The 25,184-nt window shown below is 32.7% G+C and overlaps 1 protein-coding gene across 1 annotated transcript in view; it reads right to left on the reverse strand.

Moving 5' to 3' along the window:
• The window catches only part of LOC149553361 (uncharacterized), a 57,072-nt gene that overhangs the window by 16,032 nt on the left and 15,856 nt on the right, over positions 1–25,184 (reverse strand). The window contains exons 4-5 of the mRNA XM_089790324.1: positions 21,168–21,226; positions 17,459–18,066 (exon numbers count right to left, since the gene is read on the reverse strand). Coding sequence (XP_089646450.1) covers positions 17,459–18,066; positions 21,168–21,226 — 667 coding nt within the window. The remainder of the gene's footprint in view (positions 1–17,458; positions 18,067–21,167; positions 21,227–25,184) is intronic.

Raw genomic sequence — 25,184 nt, forward strand, 5'->3', positions numbered from 1 at the left:
ACTTTTTACATCAAATTTTCCTTTTCTATATTCCTTTAATATGTAACATTTTCTACCAAATACCTTCAAGTAACTTACATTAGGTTTGTAACCATACCATAGCTGATAAGGTGTCTTGTTTGAATCCTTCTTTAATTAAACTTTGTTTAAGGTATGAATTGCAGTCCTGATAGCTTCCTTCTAGTATTTGAGAGCAATGTTCTTTTCAATCATTAGGGTTCTTGCACAATCCATGATAGATCTATTTATCCTTTCTGCTATACCATTCTATTGTGGTGTACCATGAGAAGATACTTGTCTTTTGATTCCTCTTTCAATGCAAAAATTGTTGAATTCATGAAAAATGAATTAACCACCTCTATCTAATCTTAGACATTTCAACTTCTTTCCAATTTCTTTTTCTACTCTTGTGAGATACCATTTGAATTTTTGAAAAGCTTCTAATTTTTCTTTTAGGTACATTACTATCATCATCCTAGAGTAGTCATCAACAAAGAGAATGAAAAACTTTTCTCCACTATAATTTCTATTCCAATAGGTCTACATAAGTCTGTGTGAACAATTTCCAAGTCTTCTTCTGACTGATAGTCTTTGCTTTTGAAGCTTGTCTTTCCCATCTTACCAATTTGGCAATTCTTCATGGATCCATGTCAAGCTTCTTCAAACTAGGAATACCTCTTACTCTTTTATGTTTGCTTATCTTAACTAGATTATCAAAATTCACATGACATAGTCTTTTGTACCATAACCAACTTTCTTCTACTTGAGCAATAAAACATGAACAATCACTGAGATCAAGATAAAATAGATTGCCTTTTGTTTGCTTGCCATAACTAACCAAATTTCCTTTCCCATCCAGTAGTTTGGCCTGTCCATTCATGAATTCTACCTTGAATCTAATGTTATTCAACTATGGTACTTTAGTCCTTCAACCCAATAAGCATTATCACACACAAGTTCTTTAGTTAACAAGATACATCCTTTTCCTTTTATGTTATAAGGTTCATTGTTTTCAAATCTTACACTACTACCATAATAATATTCCCTATGCTCAAATTTTGTTTTGCCACCAATCATATGATGTGACCAACCATTGTCAATAATTCATATATCATTTTTGCTAACATAAAAGATAAGTACCATCTTATCTCCTTCATCATCAGATTCATTTTTTATAGTAATATAAACCATTTCATATTCACTGTCATCAAAATCTTTAGCTATGAAGCAAGATTTCTTACCTTTGTCCTTGAAGTTCTTGTAGTTCTTAGAGTCCTTCTTTCCTTTGTGCTTGTTTCTTTTCTTTCATCCTTCATTTCCTTGTTTGGACACTTAGCAGCAATGTGACCAATTTCTTCACAAGAAAAATAGATAAGAGGAACTTTACCTTTGTACTTCCCTCTTCCTTTAGTATATTTTCTTGCAAGTAGGGCTTCAACAACTTCAAAATCACTGTCTAAACTTTTTTCTGATGATCCATCTTATTCACTTCCTAATTGACTAGATTTTGACTTTTTACCCTTTTCTTTGAGTGAGAGTTTAGATTTTAGATTCAATATTCTTTGAAGTAGAAACATAGTTATCATAATTGTCTAACTCGAAAGCTATTAGTCTTTCAACTAGAGCATCCAACCCTATCTTATTAGTTGGATCACATCTCATTTCTTAAATAGTAGATACTCTAATTACATAAATAGGAAGAGGAGTTCTGAACACTTTACTTACAATAGTTTTTTCCTTGATGTCTCCTCTAGATGCTTTGATTGCATGAACACTAGCCTTGATTCTTTCCACATATTTTTCAATGTTTTCATCTTCTCTCATTCTCATTTGATCAAATTTTTCTCTAAGGCTTTCTACTGTGGCTCTTCTCACATTGTCATCTCCTCCATAGATATCTTTTAGTTTATTCCACATTGTCAAAGCAATTTTGCAATCCTTTACCTCATCAAATTCAACATAATTGAGAGCAGATGCAATATCAATCATCATGATATTATGATTCTTATTTTTAGTAATATCTTCAATTGATAATGTTCTAGTGGGAGTCTTATATTAAAAATCAAGATACTTGCATCCTGAATCACTGATGGTAGCTAGATGCAATCTCATCACTCCTTGCCATGCTGCAAAGTTGTCTCTGTTCAGCTTGGGAATCTCTCTTTTATAAGATATCTTGATCTTTAGCTTAGGTCCTTGAAATCTTCTTTAGAAGCGCCAAAAACTCTAATACCAATTGTTGGAAATATAAGAGGAGTAATTGAGAGGGGCAGGGTGAATCAATTACAACAAAAATAAATCCCAAATCCCTTTTGATGTTAGTACAAAATGCAAAAAAATAACTAAATACTACTGAAGCTTAGTAAACACACAGAATGCTATAACTTGGTAGTAACTGGATTAGCTTAGTAAAATATTAACTTATAAACCATTATATGTTATCTATTATTATCTTTACTTTAACTTAGTTGCAAACATGTAAAGAAAATGAACACATTTGACACCATGATTTAATGTAGAAACCCAATTTGGAAAAAACTACCAATAACAACTAGTTAGTAATTTTCACTCTTCTGAAGTGAGCACTATTAGGAGCCATCCTTGTTAAAGGTTAAAAAACACACTATTAGGTGTGACCTTATTAAAATATTTAATCAACCTATTAGGAGTGGCCTGGTTAGAGGTCTTGAGAATAATTCAATAGAATTGCCACTTTTTTAGAGGATTCACAAATAGTTGTTAAGCTAACTCTGTTAAGAGATTTAGATCACTACTACAATGGTTAGAGAGTAACAATGAGTTGACCTAATTTGAATGCAACTTGATTTCTAATTTCAAATCTCCTTTTGATGTTAGTATAAAATGAAAACAAATAACTAAATACTGCTAAAGCTCAGTAAACACATAGAATGCTATAACTTGGTAGTAACTGGATTAGTTCGATAAAATATTAACTTACAAACCATTATATGTTATTTGTGATTATCTTTAATTTAACTTAGTTGCAAACACATAAAGAAAATGAACACATTTGACACCATGATTTAATGTGAAAATCCAATTTGGGAAAAACCACCAATAGCAACTAGTTACTAATTTTCACTCTTCTAAAGTGAGCCCTATTAGGAGCCAACCCTGTTAAAGGTTACAAAACATATTGTTAGGTGTGAACCTATTAAAGAATTTAATCACCCTATTAGGAGTGGCCTCGTTAGAGATTTTGAGAACAATTCAATGGAATTTCCACCTTGTTAGAGGATTTGCAAATAGCTATTAAGCTAACTCTGTTAAGAGATTTAGATCACTACTACAATGGTTAGAGAGTAACAATGAGTTGAATTAATTTGAATGCAACTTGATTGCTAATTTCATATCTCTATTTGGGCTTGTACTTAATCATTCCTAATCATATATGGCTTTGCTACACCATAAGGATATTTTGCTTATCCTTCAAATTCACTTCTTCTGCTTACTAATGGATCTTCAATCACATCACCATAATTCACACATTCTCTTGCACTCACTCACACATTTTCATCCATAAATTGAAATCATAACTTAACCTTACACTTATACCTTTCACTTTGTCAAGTTGGATCAAATACAACTTACAATAATCAGTATTCATCACCTTAGTCAGCCAGAATCAATAGATAACAAAATAGGAAAATCCTTTGCTAGTCGACCTTGTTTGGTAGAAACTAACTCTAAAGTGATTTCCTTTGTTAACCAACACAAGCTTGGTTAACATTGCAATCTTACAAAAATTCTTTGGAAACTAAGTGAGCTTGGTTAGTACTGATTCCATCCAACTTTCTTTTGCTACTCGAGTGAACTCAGTTAACACTCTTTTTTTGTGACTTTTTCTTCGATGCCCGAGTGAACTCAGTAGACACTATCTTCTGAACTAGGCAAACACAGGAATGTTCTATAGACACTAAGAAATATCTTCATTTCCCAAGTGAGCTTAACATATATTGACTGATAATGATGATGACATTTTTGTAACATCAAAGACAATACACAATTAATTAGTTGTATCTAATAGAAAATACCTTTACAAAAGCAATTTTGAAAAATAAAAAAAACAAAGCATGTTACTAAGCCACAACAAATGAAAGTCAAAATCAAGTTGAAAACATAGAATAATGATAAAGGAAGTTTTGACTTATAGTTTTGAATGATTAGATTTTTTTTTTTGATAAATTTTTTTTGTCATTAATGCCAAAGGGGGAGATTGTTCACATTAAGGTTGATTTCTCTATCGGTGACTCAACACTTAGTCAATTGGTTACATTACTACCAAGCTTTACAATTTCTATTGAGCTTGCTATTTAGTTTGTAGTTTTAACCAAGTGATTCAATTGTTCTTAAGTCAAGCAGTTAGAATACAATGTCTACCAAGCACCTATGTTAGTTTATAGTGTTTGCTGAGCTACACAATGTTTACCAAGCTTCATAAACAATGTACAGTGCAAACGAGCATAATAGAGGCTGCCACACTATTTAGTGGAAGTAAAGAATATCATAGTGTTAACCAAGCTCTATAGTGTTAACCAAGTCCAACAATGTCTACAAAGCTTATAGGGTTAACAAATTGGATCTAGTGTTGACCAAGTCATGCAGTGTCAACCGAGTGATCCAATTGCTACCAAGTTTCTCAATGTTTACTGAGTTATATAGTACTAACTGAGTTCAAGATACTTAGAAGTGATTAGTATGGACTAAGCTTCAAGTTCAAATGAGTGCCAAAGATTTTTGAGCATTGATAGTGTTTGTTGTGTACCAGAACATCACTGAGTTTATCTTCAAAACTCGAGTTACAATAGTTGGGCTGACATTGTGAATTATGGTGAAATTGGTACTATAGCTGACTCTAGTAAAATATGGTTTGGATTGTTCTATATATAATGTATTGTATCATATCCAATGATAAATGTGAAGAGTATATGATGAGTAGAAGTGCAAATTAAAGAAGGCTACAAGAAGTATAAGGGACATAAGAGATTTATCTATCACAGTCAAGTGATCATTGCAATACAAGAAATCTCATTCAACAAATTAGGGTTGTAGATCATAGATTAGCCATCAATTCATCCTAATATGTGTATCAATCAAATATTTTAACATGATAGACTTAATAGTCTTTGCTAAGTGGTCAATTATAAGCCTTAATAGGTTAACTTTATACTATAGTACTAAAGCTTGTTGGTATCATCCCCACCCTAGTTTTACTTTCTAATTGAAAGGTTTTTGGGTCACCATATCTTGTGTCAAAGTTTTATGAAAGTTTATTTTCTTTCATTCTTTCATGCATGCAATTAGATAAGAATATTATATGAAGGATTAATTGGTAAAGTAAGATAAAGTTTTATTGGTTCCTATTTACTCCTTCCCCTCTCAGTAATCTTGCCTACCTTATATTTCCAACAACCTCATCTGTGGAAGTCGGAATATAATAGACTAAATCATCAACGTAATGGCATTCTATCTAATGATTTTTGTTTGGAATTTATATTTTGATATTGTATTTTATTTAGTAATGATTTAATTGATGCTCATGAAGGTCATTAAGACACCAATAACTAACTTTCTAGAGGAATAAAAAGTTATCCCACTCAATATAGTAGGTTTCTATACTACAAGAATCTCCCCATCGTGCATTTTTTTAATGCTATGCATGTTGGAAAGAACGTAACATAAACACTATGGAAATATTCAATGGAAGGTGTGACAAAGAAAAATTGCCAAAATTTGTAATGACTTTCATGAATCTAATCATACACTGAAAATTTCATTGAATCAAATAACAATGGAGACTGCATAAATACAAATGCCCTTCTTTGGTTATTAAAGGAGTAGCAAAGTGATTTAATAAAAGAAGTCATAATTTTTTTTTCCAAATTTGATGCAAATATAAGAAATCTTGTATCAAAGAAAAGTGATTTTGAGCTAGGGTAGAAAACACATGATTGGGATACCTTCTTCAAGGTAAGTCATGTTGTCTATTTACAATATATTTGTAAAATTGCATGTACTTTTTGTTGCACTATTTTATTATATATTGAAAAGATAATTTTTTAATTATTGCAATGCATCCTACCTCTATCCCTCCTACACCAGTTTGACAACAATGTTAAACAAGTTATATATGATCTTGGAAAATACATAAGGTTAGAAGTGTTATTTCTTAGATTTGTTGTACATATATTATATTTATGGCTTTCTTTACTTTTTATGTAATTTAATGTCTATGTTTTACCTAAAATGTCATTCACATGTTCTTGCATGTTGAATCTCTTTTAGGTGGTTATCATCTAAAGAAATTGATAAGAAAGATATAAATATTGGAAGAGAAAATTTTTACAAATTATGTGTGAAATGAAAAAGTGTCTACCTTCAGCTTATTTTAGTGCTCAAGGACACTACCTGATACATCAAGTTGAATAGATTGAATTATATGGACTTGTACAAACTAGGTCAATATGGATGGTTGAGAGGCACTTAAAATTTATGAAGGGCTTTGTTTAACAAAGAGCACATCCTGAGGGTTCTATGGTGGAGGGATATATGTTATACTAGACCATGGTGTACATTAGTGAATATCTTCCCATGTTTGTAACAAATATCCATGTAGATCACATTTGGGATCCCAACTCTATTAACAAATTTGAAGGGGAGTACTTAATGGGAAAGGTAGATTGAGGAAAGTGAGAGGTAATAATAAGATATTATTATAGTTTATTAATTCTTATAAATCTTCAATTTAAATTTTTTCTAAGTGGTTTATTTATTTTCTTTACAATTGGTTGTGAGTGTGATGTAGTACATTTGTATATTGTAAAAAATTTTGATTGGATGATGATATAGATTCAACAATCTCAAAAAATGGTCACTCATTAACATGGGATGATGTTGCATCATTGGTTAAAGAAGCTTTTTACACCAATGGTACTTGATCTAGCATATGATTTAAGAGCTAGAAAGGTACATATAAGAGTACTAATCATGACCCATAAGTTTAATATTGTAAGAAATAATGAAATTGAAATGAACTAAAATGATGAACAATAAATTAATCCAAGAGAGTTTGTAATGAAAATAATTACCATACTTTACATGAGCTTTCCAAGATCAACACAAAAGAGGAGACAAAGATTTTGAAAGGGGAAAGCAAAGAAAACCCCTTGTGAATTATATGAATGAGGCAAATGCCTAAGAATGAAGAAAGAGAGAGAAGGAGATAATGTGGAGCCATAGGGCTCATTACATGAACTACATCATGATTGTGTGTTATAGAGAATGAGAGAGAAGCATCTCTTATAAAAAGATGAGAAGAGGATTTATTTGTAACTCCCATGTGAATGATTTCCACATTCATAAGTGTGTGCATAACAAGTGTCATAATCCTCTTAAGGAGGAATAAACTACTTTCCTTAATAAAGGAATTACAAAATAGACTTGTCCTCACATGTGGACTAGAGGACAAATAACATAAGGGATACCTTGGTTTATCCCATTTAATAAATACAACCAAGGAAAGATTACCAATTCTAACACCCCCCTTTAATCTTTACTTGGGGAAATTACATCAAAGGGTATAAAACCCAATTTTTTACAATGAAATTCTAAATAGCAACAACTTGATCTTTGAGAATGTCTTCAATTATACAAAAGGTCTCTTGTGAGTGTAGGTAGATCTTCGTATATCCAAGAGAGAAGTGGATAGGTAATCTGAATGTACACCGAATAATACTATCTTGTATGGATTACCTAAAAAACATAGACACAAGAAACAAGAAAACTATCCACAAGGAGCATTTCATTTTATATTCAAATTAGAAATCCTCTTGAATAAGGATAAGAAAATTTTCATAGAGAAATAGAGAGGAAAATACAACATGTTACCACAAAGCAATGAAGTTAACCTGATATTATATGCTCAAAATAATATCAACAAGGAAAAAAGAGCTTGATCAGTTTCCTCAAGAAAGTATATTATACTAATGTACTAATGACCACAGACAAGGCCAACTAATGATACTTGCATCAACATTGCATCAATCATGTGGATATAGATAGTCCACTTAATGAATCATCTCACTGTAAGTTAATGGGGGCGTCCCTCCATAACATGCATGACTCATGATCTAAACAATAAAGTATGCAAATTATTATCACATTAATATATGAAAATAAAGTAAAAAGAGAGACACGCTAATCAAATTAGTATTATCATGATTTTTGTTAGGATACTGAAACGAATGGATTATGAGGATTTAACAACATATTACCTTCAAATTGGATCAAATCATCTGAATTTGGAGGGAAAACTCCAATAATAGTATTATTAGCACACGTATAGACCCAGATTTTTAAGCTTTCAATTTCAGTTAATGAACCTCTCTAAAATACTTTGAACTTGGTTCGAAGTGGTTCAAAAAGTTTGAAGTGGTTTAGAAAGTTTGAAGTGGTTCAGTATCTTGATATGCAGGTTCAGAATCAAGGTTCAGGCTCAAATTATCAACGCCCATGATCTAGAATAGAGGTATAAAGATCATTTAATTTAGGTTTAGATGACTTCACAAGAGGCTCAAAAATCCAGAAAGTTCAAAGTGATTAGGTGCAGTGGTTCAAAGAGTTTAGAGGCACAAGGTGGTTCACTGGTTCAACTTGCAGATTCATAATCTAAGTTCAAATTCTGTCAGTTCAGCAAGTTCAAGGATTCATTCTGCATTTCAAGTAAAGTTAGTGGTTCTATGTAACACCATAGGCATGTCTAGAAGATGATGCCCAGAATGTGCAAGGCTATGATGGGAACCTCAGGTTCAAATTCTGTCAGTTCATTAGTTTTGAGAAAGTGTAGAAGTGTAGATCAAAATGGAGATTTAGTCCAATGGTCCAAGGATCAAAGGTTCAAAGATTTAGGTAACCCATCCTATAGGTTCAATACAAGCATAGTCCAAAACCATGGCCTAGAGTGCGGAATGGTCAACTCAAAAAAGTTCAGTAGTCTAAGGTTTGAATGTAGACTCAAAGTGCAGAAATACAGTTTAGGGATTGAAATGCTCCAAAGTGTAGTCTAGTTCATCAAGCCTAGATGACAATGATTGACTCTTCTCTTGTAAGATAAACATTCTATAATGCTGTAGAAGCATTTCAAACATGTTTCAAACTGATTGACTTGATGGGATAGTCAAGAGCTATGATTTTTTGAAGATCATCAATCTCCCTAAAGGAAATATCAACATTTCGATAATAATGGAATTGATCACATGCCCATTCATGCAAGTCAAGGCAACAATGGAAGAATCATGGAGATCCAAGAATCATCTTTGAAGGAATAGATACATTTGCTAAGCAACATGTAACCCGTGCCCCCTTTCATCTAAAGTGTGAAGAGCTTGCGGATATGACTTTAGTCACATGTATACACATGGGGAAACTCTTAAATCCATGCTTAGACATGGGCACTATAAAGATGCATCTCGATTCATGGTAATAATTCCTATGGGCGGTTAAAAAAAGTTTCGCAGTCTTCAAATAGTAGGCAACAATATTTTGGAATGAAGACATGAAGCAATGGTAGAAGTTGACAGTTGGGTTATAACTAGCCAAAAAACTGAACTTTAGTTTTGTGTATGGGAGCGTGTGTTGCGAATGCTAAAATTAATAATGGGAATCGACTTTGGTGATCTAGGAATAGAGATGACAACGGTGATAATAGATGTTAACGTTGAAGTGTCTAAGAGCAATTGCCACTTTGGCAGCCATTGCAAAAGAGAATGATGATGAAGTCGCTGTTGTCAATTCTTATTCTACTCCAATTATATTTGAAATCATCATCTAAAAGACACACTGTATCAGAGTGCTATATCAGCCTGAAGCTCTTGGAGCTTTTCCTGAACTGAAGTCTAAGGGACTATTGGTAAAATTCCTCTAGCCAACCAACCAAATGAGAGAAATCAGGTATGCTTCTTTATTGCTGCTATGGATGTTGAAGTCAAGTTTTGGTTACAATGCCTTGGAATGCAAAATTTGGTAAATGTGCAAAAAGAAGCAATCAGGTTAGATGATGCCTTAATTCTTAGTGGTATGAAATCTATAAAGACTCTCCCAACAAAAGAGTACCTTTGTGGATAGCAACAGTACATTGATGAAGAAGCTACAAAAAATAAGCGTGTTTTAGAAGAAGCCAAACCTACTCCCAAGGTTGCTCATTTTCAAAATTTGATGGTTTTTAATGAGGGAGACTTTAAAGAACCCTTGCTAGCTGAAGATGGTGCTTTAAAGATGTCAAGATTCTGTAGCTTGCATATTGAAAATGATGAGGAGGAGCAAAGCAATGCTGAAGAGCTTGTAAATTCAGGTAACAAGGATTTACCACAATATTTCTTTAGCCCAGAGGCTAGATCTCTCAAATCTACAAGTATGGAATGTTATCTAGTTTCAAATGGTCCAGATAGTAAAGATTTTCAGAATAGTATTCAGAAGTTTAGTCATATTGAAACAATGAACATTGATGGTTCCTTACATTTTGAAAATTATAATCAACAAATTAAAGAATCTGTCATAGGTACTAACGAAGCCATGTCATATTCTCCTATGAGAACTTGTACTAATAGTAAGGTGACATATGCTGATAAGAATTTATCTTACTCTAAAAATTCTTTCTACCATGATGAAGTAAGATGGGATAATGAGAATGCTCAAGTTGAAAATGGTAATCCTTGCACCAATGACCAAAAAGGAAAAGAAAAGGCTGAAAATTAGGAAGGTAAAATTGTCTGGAGTAACTTCAATCCACTTTTCATACCAATGGGGTTTGATGAGAATACTGCTATCATAGAAAATCCTCTTTTCCAATTTCAATATTCACACTTGAAAAATGAAAATCTGTTCAATAGTCCCCAGCCAGGTGAAAACTCTGCTAAAACACCATGTGAAAATCTCATCTATGAAGAAGAAGAAGCTATGGGTATGTCTCTACCATCACTTAAGCTGGATTGTTTTCCTTATAATACCTTAGGTGCTTGTTCAAATCAGTTCTAGAATGAAGCATTTATTGAAAAATTCCCTTCTCATTCATCTATGCATAATGTTGTTGGTTTGGAATGTAAAAGAAATGTTGAGATATGTGTTGATAGCTGGTTCCTTGAAAGAGGTGAAGGAGATATATATCTAAGAGCTGATCCTATGTTGAAGGAGGCATCATTATGGCTACAAACTGGTCATGGCCATGCACAGGAGTTGAACTTGCATGATGATATTTCTAAAGATTACACATCATCTTTTGGTGAGCCTTTTCCATTTCATATTTTTCAGCCTGAGGTGGAATCAAATCCTGCCAATGTGAAGGATCAATTATTCAATGGAGATGAGTACTATGATGAGTCACAGCTTTTTGGAAAAGAGAATTGGTTCGGCATATGCATGCATCTTTTCATTTTGAAGTTTGATATTAAAAGAGTCGTCATCAAGCAATGGTTTGGAGCTGTTCCATTGAGGAGTGCTTTGCTGATTAGAAAAGGCTCCTATTTCTCTCAACTGATAAATAGATTCACTTAATTTCTTCTTTCTTCCAGTCTTTATGGTAGGTTTCTTTTCCTACCTTTGTAAATATTGTAAATAAGTTTTTGTTGTGCATAGTGTAGTTTGGAATAATGCGCAAGCTTCAGGCTTGTCGGTAGTTTTGGTTTGTTGTTGGTTTTGTTTTGCTGGTGTTGCCCTGCTCCCCTCTGCCTGCTCTGCATGTAGCTCCCATTCTTCTTCTCTTGCTGACTCTATTACCCATGGATAAGGAACTCATCTTTGGCCAGAGATTGCTGGAGTTCTCTGTTTTTGCATCAAAAATAGTCCCACAGTTAGAGCCCCTATTAGCACATGTATAGACCCAGATTTTTAAGCTTTCAGTTTTAGTTGTTGAACCTCTCTAAAATACTTTGAACTTGGTTTGAAGTGGTTCAGAAAGTTTGAAGTGGTTTAGTATCTTGATATGTAGGTTCAGAATCAAGGTTCAGGCTCAAATTATCAACTCCCATGATCTAGAATAGAGGTATAAAGATCATTTAATTTGGGTTCAGATAACTTCACAAGAGGCTCACGAATCTAGAAAGTTCAAAGTGATTAGGTGCAATGGTTCAAAGAGTTTAGAGGCACAAGGTGGTTCACTGGTTCAACTTGCAGATTCATAATCTAAGTTCAAATTCTATCAGTTCAGCAAGTTCAAGGATTCATTCTGCATTTCAAGTAAAGTTAGTGGTTCTATGTAACACCACAGGCATGTCTAGAAGATGATGCCCAAAATGTGCAAGGCTATGGTGGGAGCCTCAGGTTCAAATTTTGTCAGTTCATTAGTTTTGAGAAAGTGTAGAAGTGCAGATCAAAATGGAGATTTAGTCCAATGGTCCAAGGATCAAAGGTTCAAAGATTCAGGTAACCCGTCCTATAGGTTCAATACAAGCATAGTCCAAAACCATGGCCTAGAGTGCGAAATGGTCAACTCAAAAAAGTTCAGTAGTCTAAAGTTTGAATGTAGACTCAAAGTGCAGAAATACAGTTTAGGGATTGAAATGCTCCAAAGTGTAGTCTAGTTCATCAAGCCTAGATGACAATGATTGACTCTTCTCTTGTAAGATAAACATTCTATAATGCTGTAGAAGCATATCAAACATGCTTCAAACTGATTGACTTGATGGGATAGTCAAGAGCTATGATTGTTTGAAGATCATCAATCTCCCTAAAGGAAATATCAACATTTCAATAATAATGGAATCGATCACATGCCCATTCATGCAAGTCAAGGCGATAATGGAAGAATCATGGAGATTCAGGAATCATCTTTGAAGGAATAGATACATTTGCTAAGCAACATGTAACCTGTGCCCCCTTTCATCTAAAGTGTGAAGAGCTTGCGGATCTGACTTTAGTCGCATGTATACACATGGGGAAACTCTTAAATCCATGCTTAGACGTGGGCACTATAAAGATGCATCTCGATTCATGGTAATAATTCCTATGGGCGGTTAAAAAAAGTGCCGCAGTCTTCAAATAGTAGGCAACAATATTTTGGAATGAAGCCACGAAGCAATGGGAGAAGTTGACAGTTGGGTTATAACTAGCCAAAAAACTGAACTTTAGTTTTGTGTATGGGAGCGTGTGTTGCGAATGCTAAAATTAATAATGGGAATCGACTTTGGTGATCTAGGAATAGAGATGACAATGGTGATAATAGATGTTAATGTTGAAGTGTCGAAGAGCAATTGCCACTTTGGTAGCCATTGCCAAAGAGAATGATGATGAAGTCGCTGTCTTCAATTCTTATTATACTCCAATTATATTCGAAATCATCATCTAAAAGACACACTGTATCAGAGTGCTATATCAGCCCGAAGCTCTTGGAGCTTTTCTTGAACTGAAGTCTAAGGGATACACTCTTCTCTGTGTTAATTTTTGAGCCTTAGATTTTGAAGTCAAAACTCAAGATTAAGATAAGTCTTATTGGCTTCAAGGACCTATCAAAAGAGATGATTATGCACTTGAGCTGGCAATGGGTGATGACTAAAAATTTCCTCTCTCTATTAAGCTTAGGTGCTTTGAGAGAAAAGGGAGACTCGATTCTTATTCTATCTCCACACATTAGATGACATGTGTCAAACGGCTCCACACACTTGTCCAAAACAGAAACAGTAAGGTGTAGGCGGGGAAACATTTAATAAAAATTCATAATTTTATTAGAATGTCCCATGTCATATTTCGAGGATATAAAATTTGGGGAATGCCTTATAATGAAAAATTCATATTCTTGGGAATATTTCTTTTTGAATAAAGGTTAATAAAGATACAATAATTCTTCATAGTGAAAATGAGGAGAGAAGAGCAACGGGTTTTCAAGAATCAGTTATAGAAATTGAACAGTCGACCACCAAATTCTATAAATGATGAAAGCATTAAACAAGATGGGGTTCCAATTGCTTCCAACTTCTAGACTGCAAACTTTGGGCCTCAGCCAGGGAGGGGATTTTGCAAAGATAATTCCATTCTCTTGAGAGGTTGTGAGAGGCAGAGCAGGGGCTGTTTTTCTTTCCCAGAAATGTGTGTCTAAGATAGAGATAGGATTTTGATAGCTGATGTAATATTGTAAAAGGAGTTTCTATCTTTCTTAAAATAGTGGTTTGGTTGTAATGTGCACAAGATACTTTGTGATCTTTTGCAGTCAGGGAAGGGAGATTGAGGGTTAAGTATATCAGAACTTTGATTATGGTGTATTTTCCCTCCACTGATTATGAACTTTGTGTCATATTCAGTTTTCTCTGAATTACATTTCAATATCATTATTTTCTTGTTACATTATCATTTCAAATATCTTTAAAAGCTTTGATTTTCAATTCTCTCAAGAGAACGGAAGACATTTTCTCATGTTTACTTTGTAATGCAGCATTTGGGCATGTGAACTTTGTGTCATCTAATGTTCTTTGTTGTTCTTTCTTTTCAATAATCCTGGTTTCCGCATCTACTTTGTACATACAAGTAGATGTTTGATATCCTTTTATGCTTTTTGGTAAAAACATTCACATTTAATTCATTGTAAATCTTGCACGGGGAGCTGTACTTGGTAAAATTCAGAGGAAGGTTATTAATCTAATAATAACCTATCCAACTATTGGTGTTAGTTTGTCCTTTCACTTGGGCATTCAGGGTTGGATTTCCACACATTCTCTCGAAGGACAATCTATTCACTAACAAGTATCCTCTTCATTGAGGAACAAAAATGAACAACATGGAGGGAAACTCCATAAATATCAACCTTTCAAAGTAGAGCATATATAATCAAATGGAGGGAAACTCCATATAAAATGAGTGCACACCAATATAGGATGGAGGGATACTCCATGGGCCAGATAAGGAAACTATGCATCAGTTATACTGAGGGGACCTACATAGTTAACCTTGAAAAAAATTTGGCTCCTTATGCAACTCCAAAAAAAAATCATATAAATCATGTAAATCAATGGTATAAAACCATAAAGTGCAACATGGACATAGAACGATGCTATAAAAGCATAAAAGTGAAACTATGTACACATCAAAATATAATACATTTGAAGGCAAATGTGTAAAATAACTCATAATGCAACAAAATTGAGGTAAATGTAGAGTCCAATGAAGATCAATGAGAAATAAACAAAATATGGATATCAGGTAGAAAACTCCATTGAGGGTGAACATGGGTACTTAAATGATTTAATATTTGAAATATTGAACATATTTATTTGACACAAGAATATCCTTATTGATCATTACAATCACAATAGTTTGTATATTTATCAAGGCATATATGTGTGCACCCATATATACTTGAATAAATATATTGAAAATATCACGATGAGAAATCACACAACTAGAATCATATAAAACAACATCATTTAAATATAGTCATTATCAAGGCAATAAACAAGGATGACTCAAAAAGTAAATGATTCTAATTGATAAAGAGTAATGTCAATAGGTTTCGAGAAGATAAATTATATGTATGCTTGATAAAAGGATATAAGAGTATAAAATCATGGACTAAAGAAATCATCTCATTAAGTTTCCATATCATTCTATAAAAGTTAAAAAAAAAAAATCAAAAAATATAAATGATTTGGCAAAAAATATTATAATATTTTTTCAAATATTAAAAAAATGAAGAATTACTTCAATAAATTATATTTCTAAATTTAGGAAAGAAAACTTATTTGAGAAATTTAAGCTTTTTATAAGCCAAGTAAAAGTCTGTTTAATTCCAAGATTTAGGTAAGGTACAAGTATTTTAAAAAAATATAAAAAAGCTTAATTTATTATAAAAGATAAGTATTTGAAAAAGAATCGTATTAGAAATAAGAGCATTACCATTTTGTTTTTAAACTAAATGTTGTAGGATTTTTTTTAAGTTTGATTTTAAAATGAACTTCTTTCTAAAGAAAAGGAAAAATCACGTGCCTCAAGTCATTTAATTAATAAATCATTTATTTAAGAGGAAATGATGAAGAATATAATATCAATGTAGATACAAAAAGAAGGAAGGAATGTGAGATATGAAAAACATTTGAATTAAAAAAGGAATAAGAGCAGAAGGAGGAGAAAACCAAGGAGGATTATTCTTAATAAGAAATGCTTCTAAAAAGAATAATAACTCAAATATTGCAGCGGTAGGGAACGTTGCAGCTAAGATAAGTAATGGATGGCTGCCACAACAAATAAAAAATTTGATAAAAATAATACAAAACAGAGGCAAATGTAAATAGAATGTAGAGAGTGAACAGAAAAAAAATGGTGCCTAAAAAAAACTTCATTATGATTTTAAATGATAAGTATACTAAAAATTTCAAACAAATTTAAGGTAAGAAGTAATGATAATTTTCTTAAAAAGTTAAAATGATTGTTTGAAATGAAGAAAAAGAAGTAGCAATCAAGAAAGAAGTACGAAAATGACTAATTGATAAATGCCTAGTAGTAGTAAGAATATTTTAAAAAGTTGTACACAAGATACAAGATAATTATAATAGTCAATAGAGAATATTATCAAAAAACTGATTTGAACAGAGATGTTACTTAAAAAAATATCAAAGAAAATTTTTCCATTTATGTTATAAAGATATAATAGCTGGTGAACAGTGTAGCCAAAATAAATGCTACAACTGGCAGTTGAGACATTACAATAAATGATGGCTGCGAACAAACAAAGGAAAAAAAAAATAATGCAATGATGAAAAAATGATACAACTCCAATAAATGATGTGAAAGGAATAATATATAATGCTTGTGTCCAAAGAGTACAAATGATTTGACCAAATTTCTTCATTGTGTGCCATGCTAAAAAAAAAAAGGTTTCATGACAAAGGTTTAACCAAACATTTATGGAGACAATAAATGTTCAAAGATGCAATAAAATGCTCATGCTATGAATGTGAATGCTGATAATAGATGATAATACAAGCTTCATGGTCTCATCTTAATCAAAGAGATAATGCAATATGTACATGAGCAACAATTATAAAGGAAGTTGAATGAAGATCAAATGAACTAGTTGAGGAAGATAAGAGCAGCTAGTGAAATCCATGTTTGAAACTTTCAATGTGAATGAATTTTTAATTGAACAAAGAGAACATATCCAGTTGTGCTATTGATGTTGGAAATGTAACAAGCTGACTCCCCTTTAGATGAAGCCAAGCCTTGTTAAATCAAGAAATTGACATGATAAAAGTTGCGCTTATACCTCAGTATGTGAAAAAGGGCTCAAAAAATTGAGATGGGGACAAAGCAAATTCTTGAGTGACGTGTCAAACAATTTGAAAGAGACTCTAAGAAATGTGCACTAAAGTAGGGATCATAAATTTTGGAGAGGCAAAAAGGTAGATGAAAGTGGTCAAAAAGAGTTGGGCGCTTCGTGTAGGAGAGAAATATTTGATATTACATTTTTCTTCCATTATCCAGCCCCATTCCTTTGCTAATTCTAACATTTCATGAATCTCGATACCACTATGAAGAGGACCGATCCACAAGGGTCCCAAAACAACCAGAGAGTGCAACTTATCCTTTCTTTTAGAGCAAGGGCAAAACATTTGACCCATAATTTCCCAAGAAAATGCATGCGAATCTCCACATATCCTGCAATAGCCGATGAATCCATAGTGTCTATTTTTCAGAGGCTTTCCATGAACCACTTGAAGCATTACTCTGAATACTAGTCCATGATAGGAATACAATGAAAATACAGGTTTTGCATTCATGTTCCTTGTAGTAGCTTCTCGCACAGCTCCTCCTATCAGCATACACAAACCAATCTCATTGGCAAATGGCATGGGCCTTATAAATGCGCCATATGAGGTCAATGCATTGTGAGGGCGATGACCACCAGAAGAAAAGACATCAGTGGAAGTTAAATAGAGAAGGCCATTATGGTGGATGGTGGAAAGGGCAGAGGCAAAGAAGGAAGAGGAGCTACCGAAAGAGTCGATGTCAATTAAGTCATAGTAGTCGTCGAGAAGATAGCAGTGGCAGAGGAGTCTGTTGGCATCCATAGTTTGATCTTGCGTGGAGGCACCAGTTAGAGGTGGGAGTGTTTGAGTGGTAGAAGAAAGGGAGAATGTTTGAAGGAAAGCCTTATTGTAGATTGGGTTGGATAGAAAGTTTGTGATAAATAATTCTACTCTGTTGCCAAGGTAGGGCAAAGTTGATAATTGGAGATTGGCATGGACAAGTTATATATTGTTGGTAATACATAAACTTGATATGAAGGATTAAATTAGTATAAGTGGGATAGAAAGCTCGACATAATAAAAAAGAAGCAAGTTTATTGTATCATATGCTAAAGAAGTTTCAGGTGCAAGCTCTCCATACAGATTCAATTAATTCTTAAGATGATTCAAGAGAAAATATTAGATCTATTTTAATTTGGTAGTAAATTGTTAAAAAATGGATAATCATGTTTTAGAATAATAAATGAAGAATCAGAAGAACATTAAGTGAATATAAATGTAAGATATATTAGAATTACAGTAGAATTGAAAAAAAAAATGTTAGGATTTTAAAAACCAACAATAAAAAATAGATTAGATTCAAAAAATTGTAAGAAAATGAAATAAAAAGTCATCAAATAAACTTGTTAGAACCAAGTTACATCTCTCTGGCATCAAGCCATCCAAAGAGGATTAGTATGAAAAAGAAAAAAACTAATACATTTAAATATAAAGCATGCAACACAAAAGGCTAGAATGAACTATAAAATAATTAGCCTTTCTCTCAAGAGTATCTCCAATGATATGGTAATTTTCAAAACAAACCCAAACAAGGATTAGATTGCTCTAATAACATGTAAGAAATAATGAAATTGAAATGAACTAAAATGAAGAACAATAAATTAATCCAAGAGAGTTTGTAATGAAAATAATTACCATACTTTACATGAGCTTTCCATGATCAACACAAGAGAGGAGACAAAGATTTTGAAAGGGGAAAGCAAAGAAAACCCCTTGTGAATTATATGAATGAGGCAAATGCCTAAGAATGAAGAAAGAGAGAGAAGGAGATAATGTGGAGCCATAGGGCTCATTATATGAACTACATCATGATTGTGTGTTATAGAGAATGAGAGAGAAACATCTCTTATAAAGAGATGAGAAGAGGAGTTATTTGTAACTCCCATGTGAATGATTGCCACATTCATAAGTGTGTGCATAACAAGTGTCATAATCCTCTTAAGGAGGAATAAACTATTTTCCTTAGTAAAGGAATTACAAAATAGACTTGTCCTCACATGTGGACTAGAGGAAAAATAACATAAGGGATACCTTAGTTTATCCCATTTAATAAATACAACCAAGGAAAGATTACCAATTCTAATATCAACTCATGGATTGATGTAAATAATCTTGACATGTTTGAATCATTGCAAATAAAACATGACAAATCTATGTACTACCATGGCTATAAATTTCACATAAAAATGTTAGATAAAATGAAGATAACTTGTGATTCTAGGATAAGTGCAATCTTCAAGGTCATTAACATTTCATCTATAAATAACATACATCCTCAACAATCTAAAAATTGATACTATGAAATTTTGGATGATATACTTGAGTGAGACTTTAACTCATTCAAATTAGTTCTATTTTTCATCAAATGGTATAGGCTATGATTGAATCAAAATGATCATAATTGAGCATAATAGTGGATTTACAATGATTAATACAAGGTCATTTGAGTCAGTTGAAGATGACCCCTATGTTCTTCCAAGTTAATGTGAGAAATTGTTTTACTTTGGCATTCCACATAAACTAAGTTGGTTCTTTATTTTTAGACATGATTCAAGAGGAAGGTCAGTAAAATATAATGTGATGGAAGAAGAAGATACTAAAGAATAAGAAGATGAAGTAAATAATGATCACGGATGATTGTTACACAATGATAAAGAAGAAGAAGATGATAATGATGTTGATGATGCTGACAATGATGGTGATGATCATGACGATCACGATCATGATGATCATGATGATCAAGGAGATTATGGTCATGATGATGATGATCATGATAATGGTGATGAAGATGACGATGGTGATGAAGATGGTGGTGGTGTTGGTCATGATGATGATGATGAAGGGGACAAGTACAATGATGGTGATGATGATGATGATAGTCATGATGATGATATGGATGAAGAGGATGATTAATGAAATATATGTCAAGGTTTAATCAATGACACATAAGAGGTATTAATTTATTCATAGAAATTTATATGACTTGCATATTTTTATAAACAAGTTATTATGTGTTGAACTCTAATGTCATAGAGTATATACAATGATTTTGTATACATACCACACATAGAGTAGAGTTAAGGAATTATAAAATATACTATGATTTTGATAAATGCATCATGTAATTTTTGGCTAACTTAAAATAAATGATTTACATATGCAGGAAATTTAATGCATTTGACCAAGATCATGCACAGTGACATGGATCGACAAGTACAAGTCAATAGACCCTATAGATATAATTTATTATTTATGGTAGTCTCTTTACCATCCACATCAAATTTAGTACTACTATGTCTCTCATTTGATGAATTGAAAGTATCACCAAATAGGTATTTGTCTAATTTGGCTTCCTTGAGTGAGGAAAATATAGGAATAGAAGACAATAGTGAGACATCTAGTAGGTTTAAAATAGGGAGATCAACTAGAGGTCATAAGATTAGAAGAAAATTCAATAAACAAATACAATTTTCCTTTATGATGGGGGAATATGTTCTTATGATAATGAGACCACATGTGACAGGAAGGTTCCCTTAACGTAAACACATATTCAGAAACAATGGGTACCCAAGGAACTACCTCCAATTAACACTATTTTTTCTATTAACAAAATGATATATCACATAGCTCTATCTTAATTACATGGTTTGGGCTTATTTTCCATGGATGTCATAAAGGTCAATTATCATAAAGTTTTTGAATTGATGAAATATGTAGGACCTTGTTACAATTACAATAATTGGATGCAGATTGTACAATAAAAATAAGTATCTGTAGACCATGGGTAAAAGTACAAAGTTGTGCCACCTTTCAGGCTGACTTATTAGAACAATTGAATTTGAGTATTTCTATCTAAAAATCAACTTTGTTAAAAAATATGATCTAGATAAATTTATTCTAGATAAGTTATATATGGTCTCACACTTTTTAAATTGGATATGGCTATTAAGTGTATGTTATATACTAGTTTTTATCTAATTACTAAAGAAATAAAATTATTTCAGTAAAGTGGCATTTCAATAACTTTTACTATTTTTTATGATATTTTTTTAATAACATATAAATACCATTTTATGGAGCTTAGAGTCAAGAATGTTCTCATATAGAGTTTATAGTGTTTTAATTAGATATAGTATATTGTAATTACATTTTTTTACAAACACATATTTTAACACTCGAAAGGATGACATTTTTGAGTAAGAAAATATATTAAATTATATCAAAAAAATCCAAAAATTATATAATCTTCTAGAGGAGAAAGACCTCTTCTAGAATGTATCATTTTTCTCTTGGTCAGAATAGATTTTTTTTGAACAATGTGGTGGGAGATGAAAATTATCGATTTCAGGTGAGTTGAAATTTGAATCATTATAAAAGTGAAAATATAGATCCAAAGTTGATTTTTATTTTTGATTTTTTTAGCTATATATGTTATCTATAACATAGTCTAAGGTCAAGAGGAAATAAATTTATTTCCCTATAGTTTTGTGGTGGGAACTATACCCCTAATTTTTAGCATTTTTCAACACCTAAAAATTGTCTTTAAAAATTAGGAAAATATATCAATTATTATTCCAAATAATTATTAAAAATTATAATCCTAAAATTCATCCATTTCTAGACATTTCATTATCTTACTTCATTTTCAAATTCAAAATAACAATACCAATTTTATGTTATTGAAGGTGAACAATTATACTTTTGTTAGCCTTTTCCTTTATAAAAGGGTGACACAGGTTTGCTTTCACCCACATATGCATTGTTAGAAAATTATCTACAAGGCAAAGAAAATGATCAAAGTAAAAGGTTCACTATGTATATTGATGGAAGGCCAAAAACAACAGGGAATATTTTAGGTTTTATAAATAGTTCTCAACATGTGTCAACTAATAAGAGATCGAATTATATATTCGAGGCACACAAGGGAAATCATGTTTTTGTATGTATGATAAAATCAATAAGTGCAGGGGAAGAGCTTCTAATAGATTACAATTTGAAATGTGTTGATACAAATAAATTCACTATTACATTACTAGTAAGTATAACATATTTTAAACCAATTGCCTCCAATTATTATTGACTCCAATATGCAATCTACTATTTTATTAATAATTTTTCTTGGTAAGTCTATTACTTTCATTTTGTTGCTGATTGCTAAGAATTATTAATATTTTTCATAGGGTGACATGGATACAGCAAAAGGCACAGCTGGAGATGTTCCTCACACACCTTCAGCAAAGGTAAACCTTAGTGTAATTGTATAAATTATATAGAAACAAAGGTAATATTATTATGTTCTTTACTTTATGGCTTTGGAGTTATTTTTATAGAAAATTAGTGATATTGGTGTCACAACTTGATACTTATTGATAGTGAAAAGAAAAAAATGATAGTAGATCAAATGCGATCTAAAATTGAGGCAATATTTTTAGATGACAACAAATGTAGTGCTAACCCAAACTTCATTGCTACTAAGATTATAAATAAATATAGTCAAAAAATTCTTACCCTTGTCATAGAACAAAAAAAACTAAGGAGATAGTGGCACTCAAGGATGAATTGATACATAGAGTTAATTGTATGAAAGTAAGTACTAATTAATCTTAAGCAATAATAAAAGTTCAATAGAGTTTATATTTTTTTACTATCTTATGGATCATGATCTAAAATATGATGTGTTCTTCTTAAATGAATTTTCCATATCTATGAAATGTGGTCAAAATGGCGAGGGTTGTTACATCACACAACCTTCATGTAAGTAATCCTTAAACTATTAACCATTCATTTAACCTTTGTATGTATTATTGATTCAAATTATGCTTGGGATGCTTCTAGTACCTTATTTGATCTTTATCCATTGCAAATGACTTTGCTAACAATGTATTCTTTGGCTCATGATGAAGTGCGGACACCTCTTTTGATCACCACTCTGATACTACTAACTGCAATGTCTGTTACAAATAATAATCCATCAAAATAATTGAAAGGGGGAGAAGTGAATTAGTTATCCAATAGTTAAAACATTTATCTTCTTTAAACAAACTTAACCATTCAACCAAAGTAAACATCAACCATAATAAAACACACATACATAATTACACTAGATATGTTGACTAGGGAAATCCTTGATCAGAGAGAAAACCCCAGTGGGAATGATGCCCACAAGATTATGTACTAATATAAATACTCCTAGTTAGAGGATGGACCCTATTACAAGTCTATTACAATATTTAGTACATAGAGTCCCTATTAGGAGAATTTGAATCCCTGTTAGGAGATTCCAATCCTATTAGGAGTTGTGCCAACCCTATTAGGAGTTGTAGTATAATGTATGCAAGAAGAACCCATTGCCCAAACATACAATTTCAACTACAAGAAGAGCTCACTACTCAAACAAGTAATTTACTATTATTTTCTTCTTTCCTTTATTCTATCAACCAAACCAAACACTATTGTTAGAGTAAATAATTATTTATTCTATTACTTAAGCTTACTTAGGTAAATGCATTTATTTAATATTTTGTATTTAATGCATGTAGTGGTTAGTTGTTGACAACACAGGAGTTTGTTCCCTTCTAGCATGTTCCACCATTTGTGGATATGTGTTGAGTTGTCATCCTTATCTTCTACCACCTTCTAGCTTGTTCTACAAGCTTCCATGAACTCTTTATAAGCGGGTTCCCTCTTTGTATTTTCATAACATAACATCATCACTTCTCATTGTAAATACATTTTCTCTTGTGTTTGCATACTTGTGGTCTCTCATGTCCGTTTAGGGTTTTTCCCTTGCTCCATGCTCTTCCTCTTCTTGGCTTCTTTTTGACAAGTTTTCGCATGCAGGTGATCTTGCATGTCTTCGAAGTTGGCTTTCATCAACTCCAACATGGTATCAGAGCCTTCCTGCTACTGCTTCATTAAAGAATTTTGAAACTGTGATTTGGAGTCACAAACCCTAGTTTTTTTGTGCATTTTTTCTTCAAATCAAGGGATCAGCAATTTTTTAGAGCACATTGGGTCCAAACGGACATCACCATTGGACTCAAAAGGCCATTTGCAGTCAGGATTCATATAAAACTTATCAAATTTGGAGACAAAGCTCTAGGAGGCAAATTTTTTTTTAGCTCTATAGGCTACCGTATGAACTGTACGGATGATTTTGGCAAAAAAACAAAAAAAATAATTTAAAACAACGCGTAGCTCGCCAGCTGCTGCCACTGGTAGTGCCACCACAGAGCTGCTGCAGCTCGATCGTCGCTCGCGAGCCACCTCGACGCAGCTCCTCCAACACCTCTGCCGATGACGCTTCAACTTCTCACCACCTCTGCCTGGTTCCACAACCTAGAGCTTTGCCTCCGCTTCTTTGTCTACCTAGTCGCACAGTGAACTGCCACTTTAGCAATTTTTGCTGTGTTAGCACCTATGGGGGTGACATGTGGCCTGGGTACCATGTGGCACTTTTCCATGTGGACCCTACCATGTCACCTGCCATGTCATTTGCTTGCCACATGGCATCCACGTGGGACTACCACATGGCAGCCACGTGGTCCTTTTTGCCGTGATGACCACCAAACCATCAAATTTAATCTCTTGAAATGCTATCAGCATGATGTCAGCACTGCATCACCAATCCTCTTGGACCTCTCCTTCAGGTTCTGTTTTGGAGCTACTTTTGGTTTTTTGGCCATAACTTGAGCATACAGAGGTATTTTTTCAATTTGAAAGAAGCGACAAAAAGCTAGTTTTGAGATAGAGACATTGGTGTAGGTATTTTTATGTTTTGATGTTTTTTTATTGCTCATTTTGTTAGTCAAAGTTTAAAATTCTATTTTTGACTCCGGCAAGCATATCTTTTGTGTCCCATGCTCATTTTTTGAAAAATTT

The sequence above is a fragment of the Cupressus sempervirens genome, chromosome 6 (genome assembly GCF_028749045.1).
Source record: "Cupressus sempervirens isolate cs-2001-9-10 chromosome 6, ASM2874904v1, whole genome shotgun sequence".
Classification (NCBI taxonomy): Eukaryota; Viridiplantae; Streptophyta; class Pinopsida; order Cupressales; family Cupressaceae; genus Cupressus; species Cupressus sempervirens.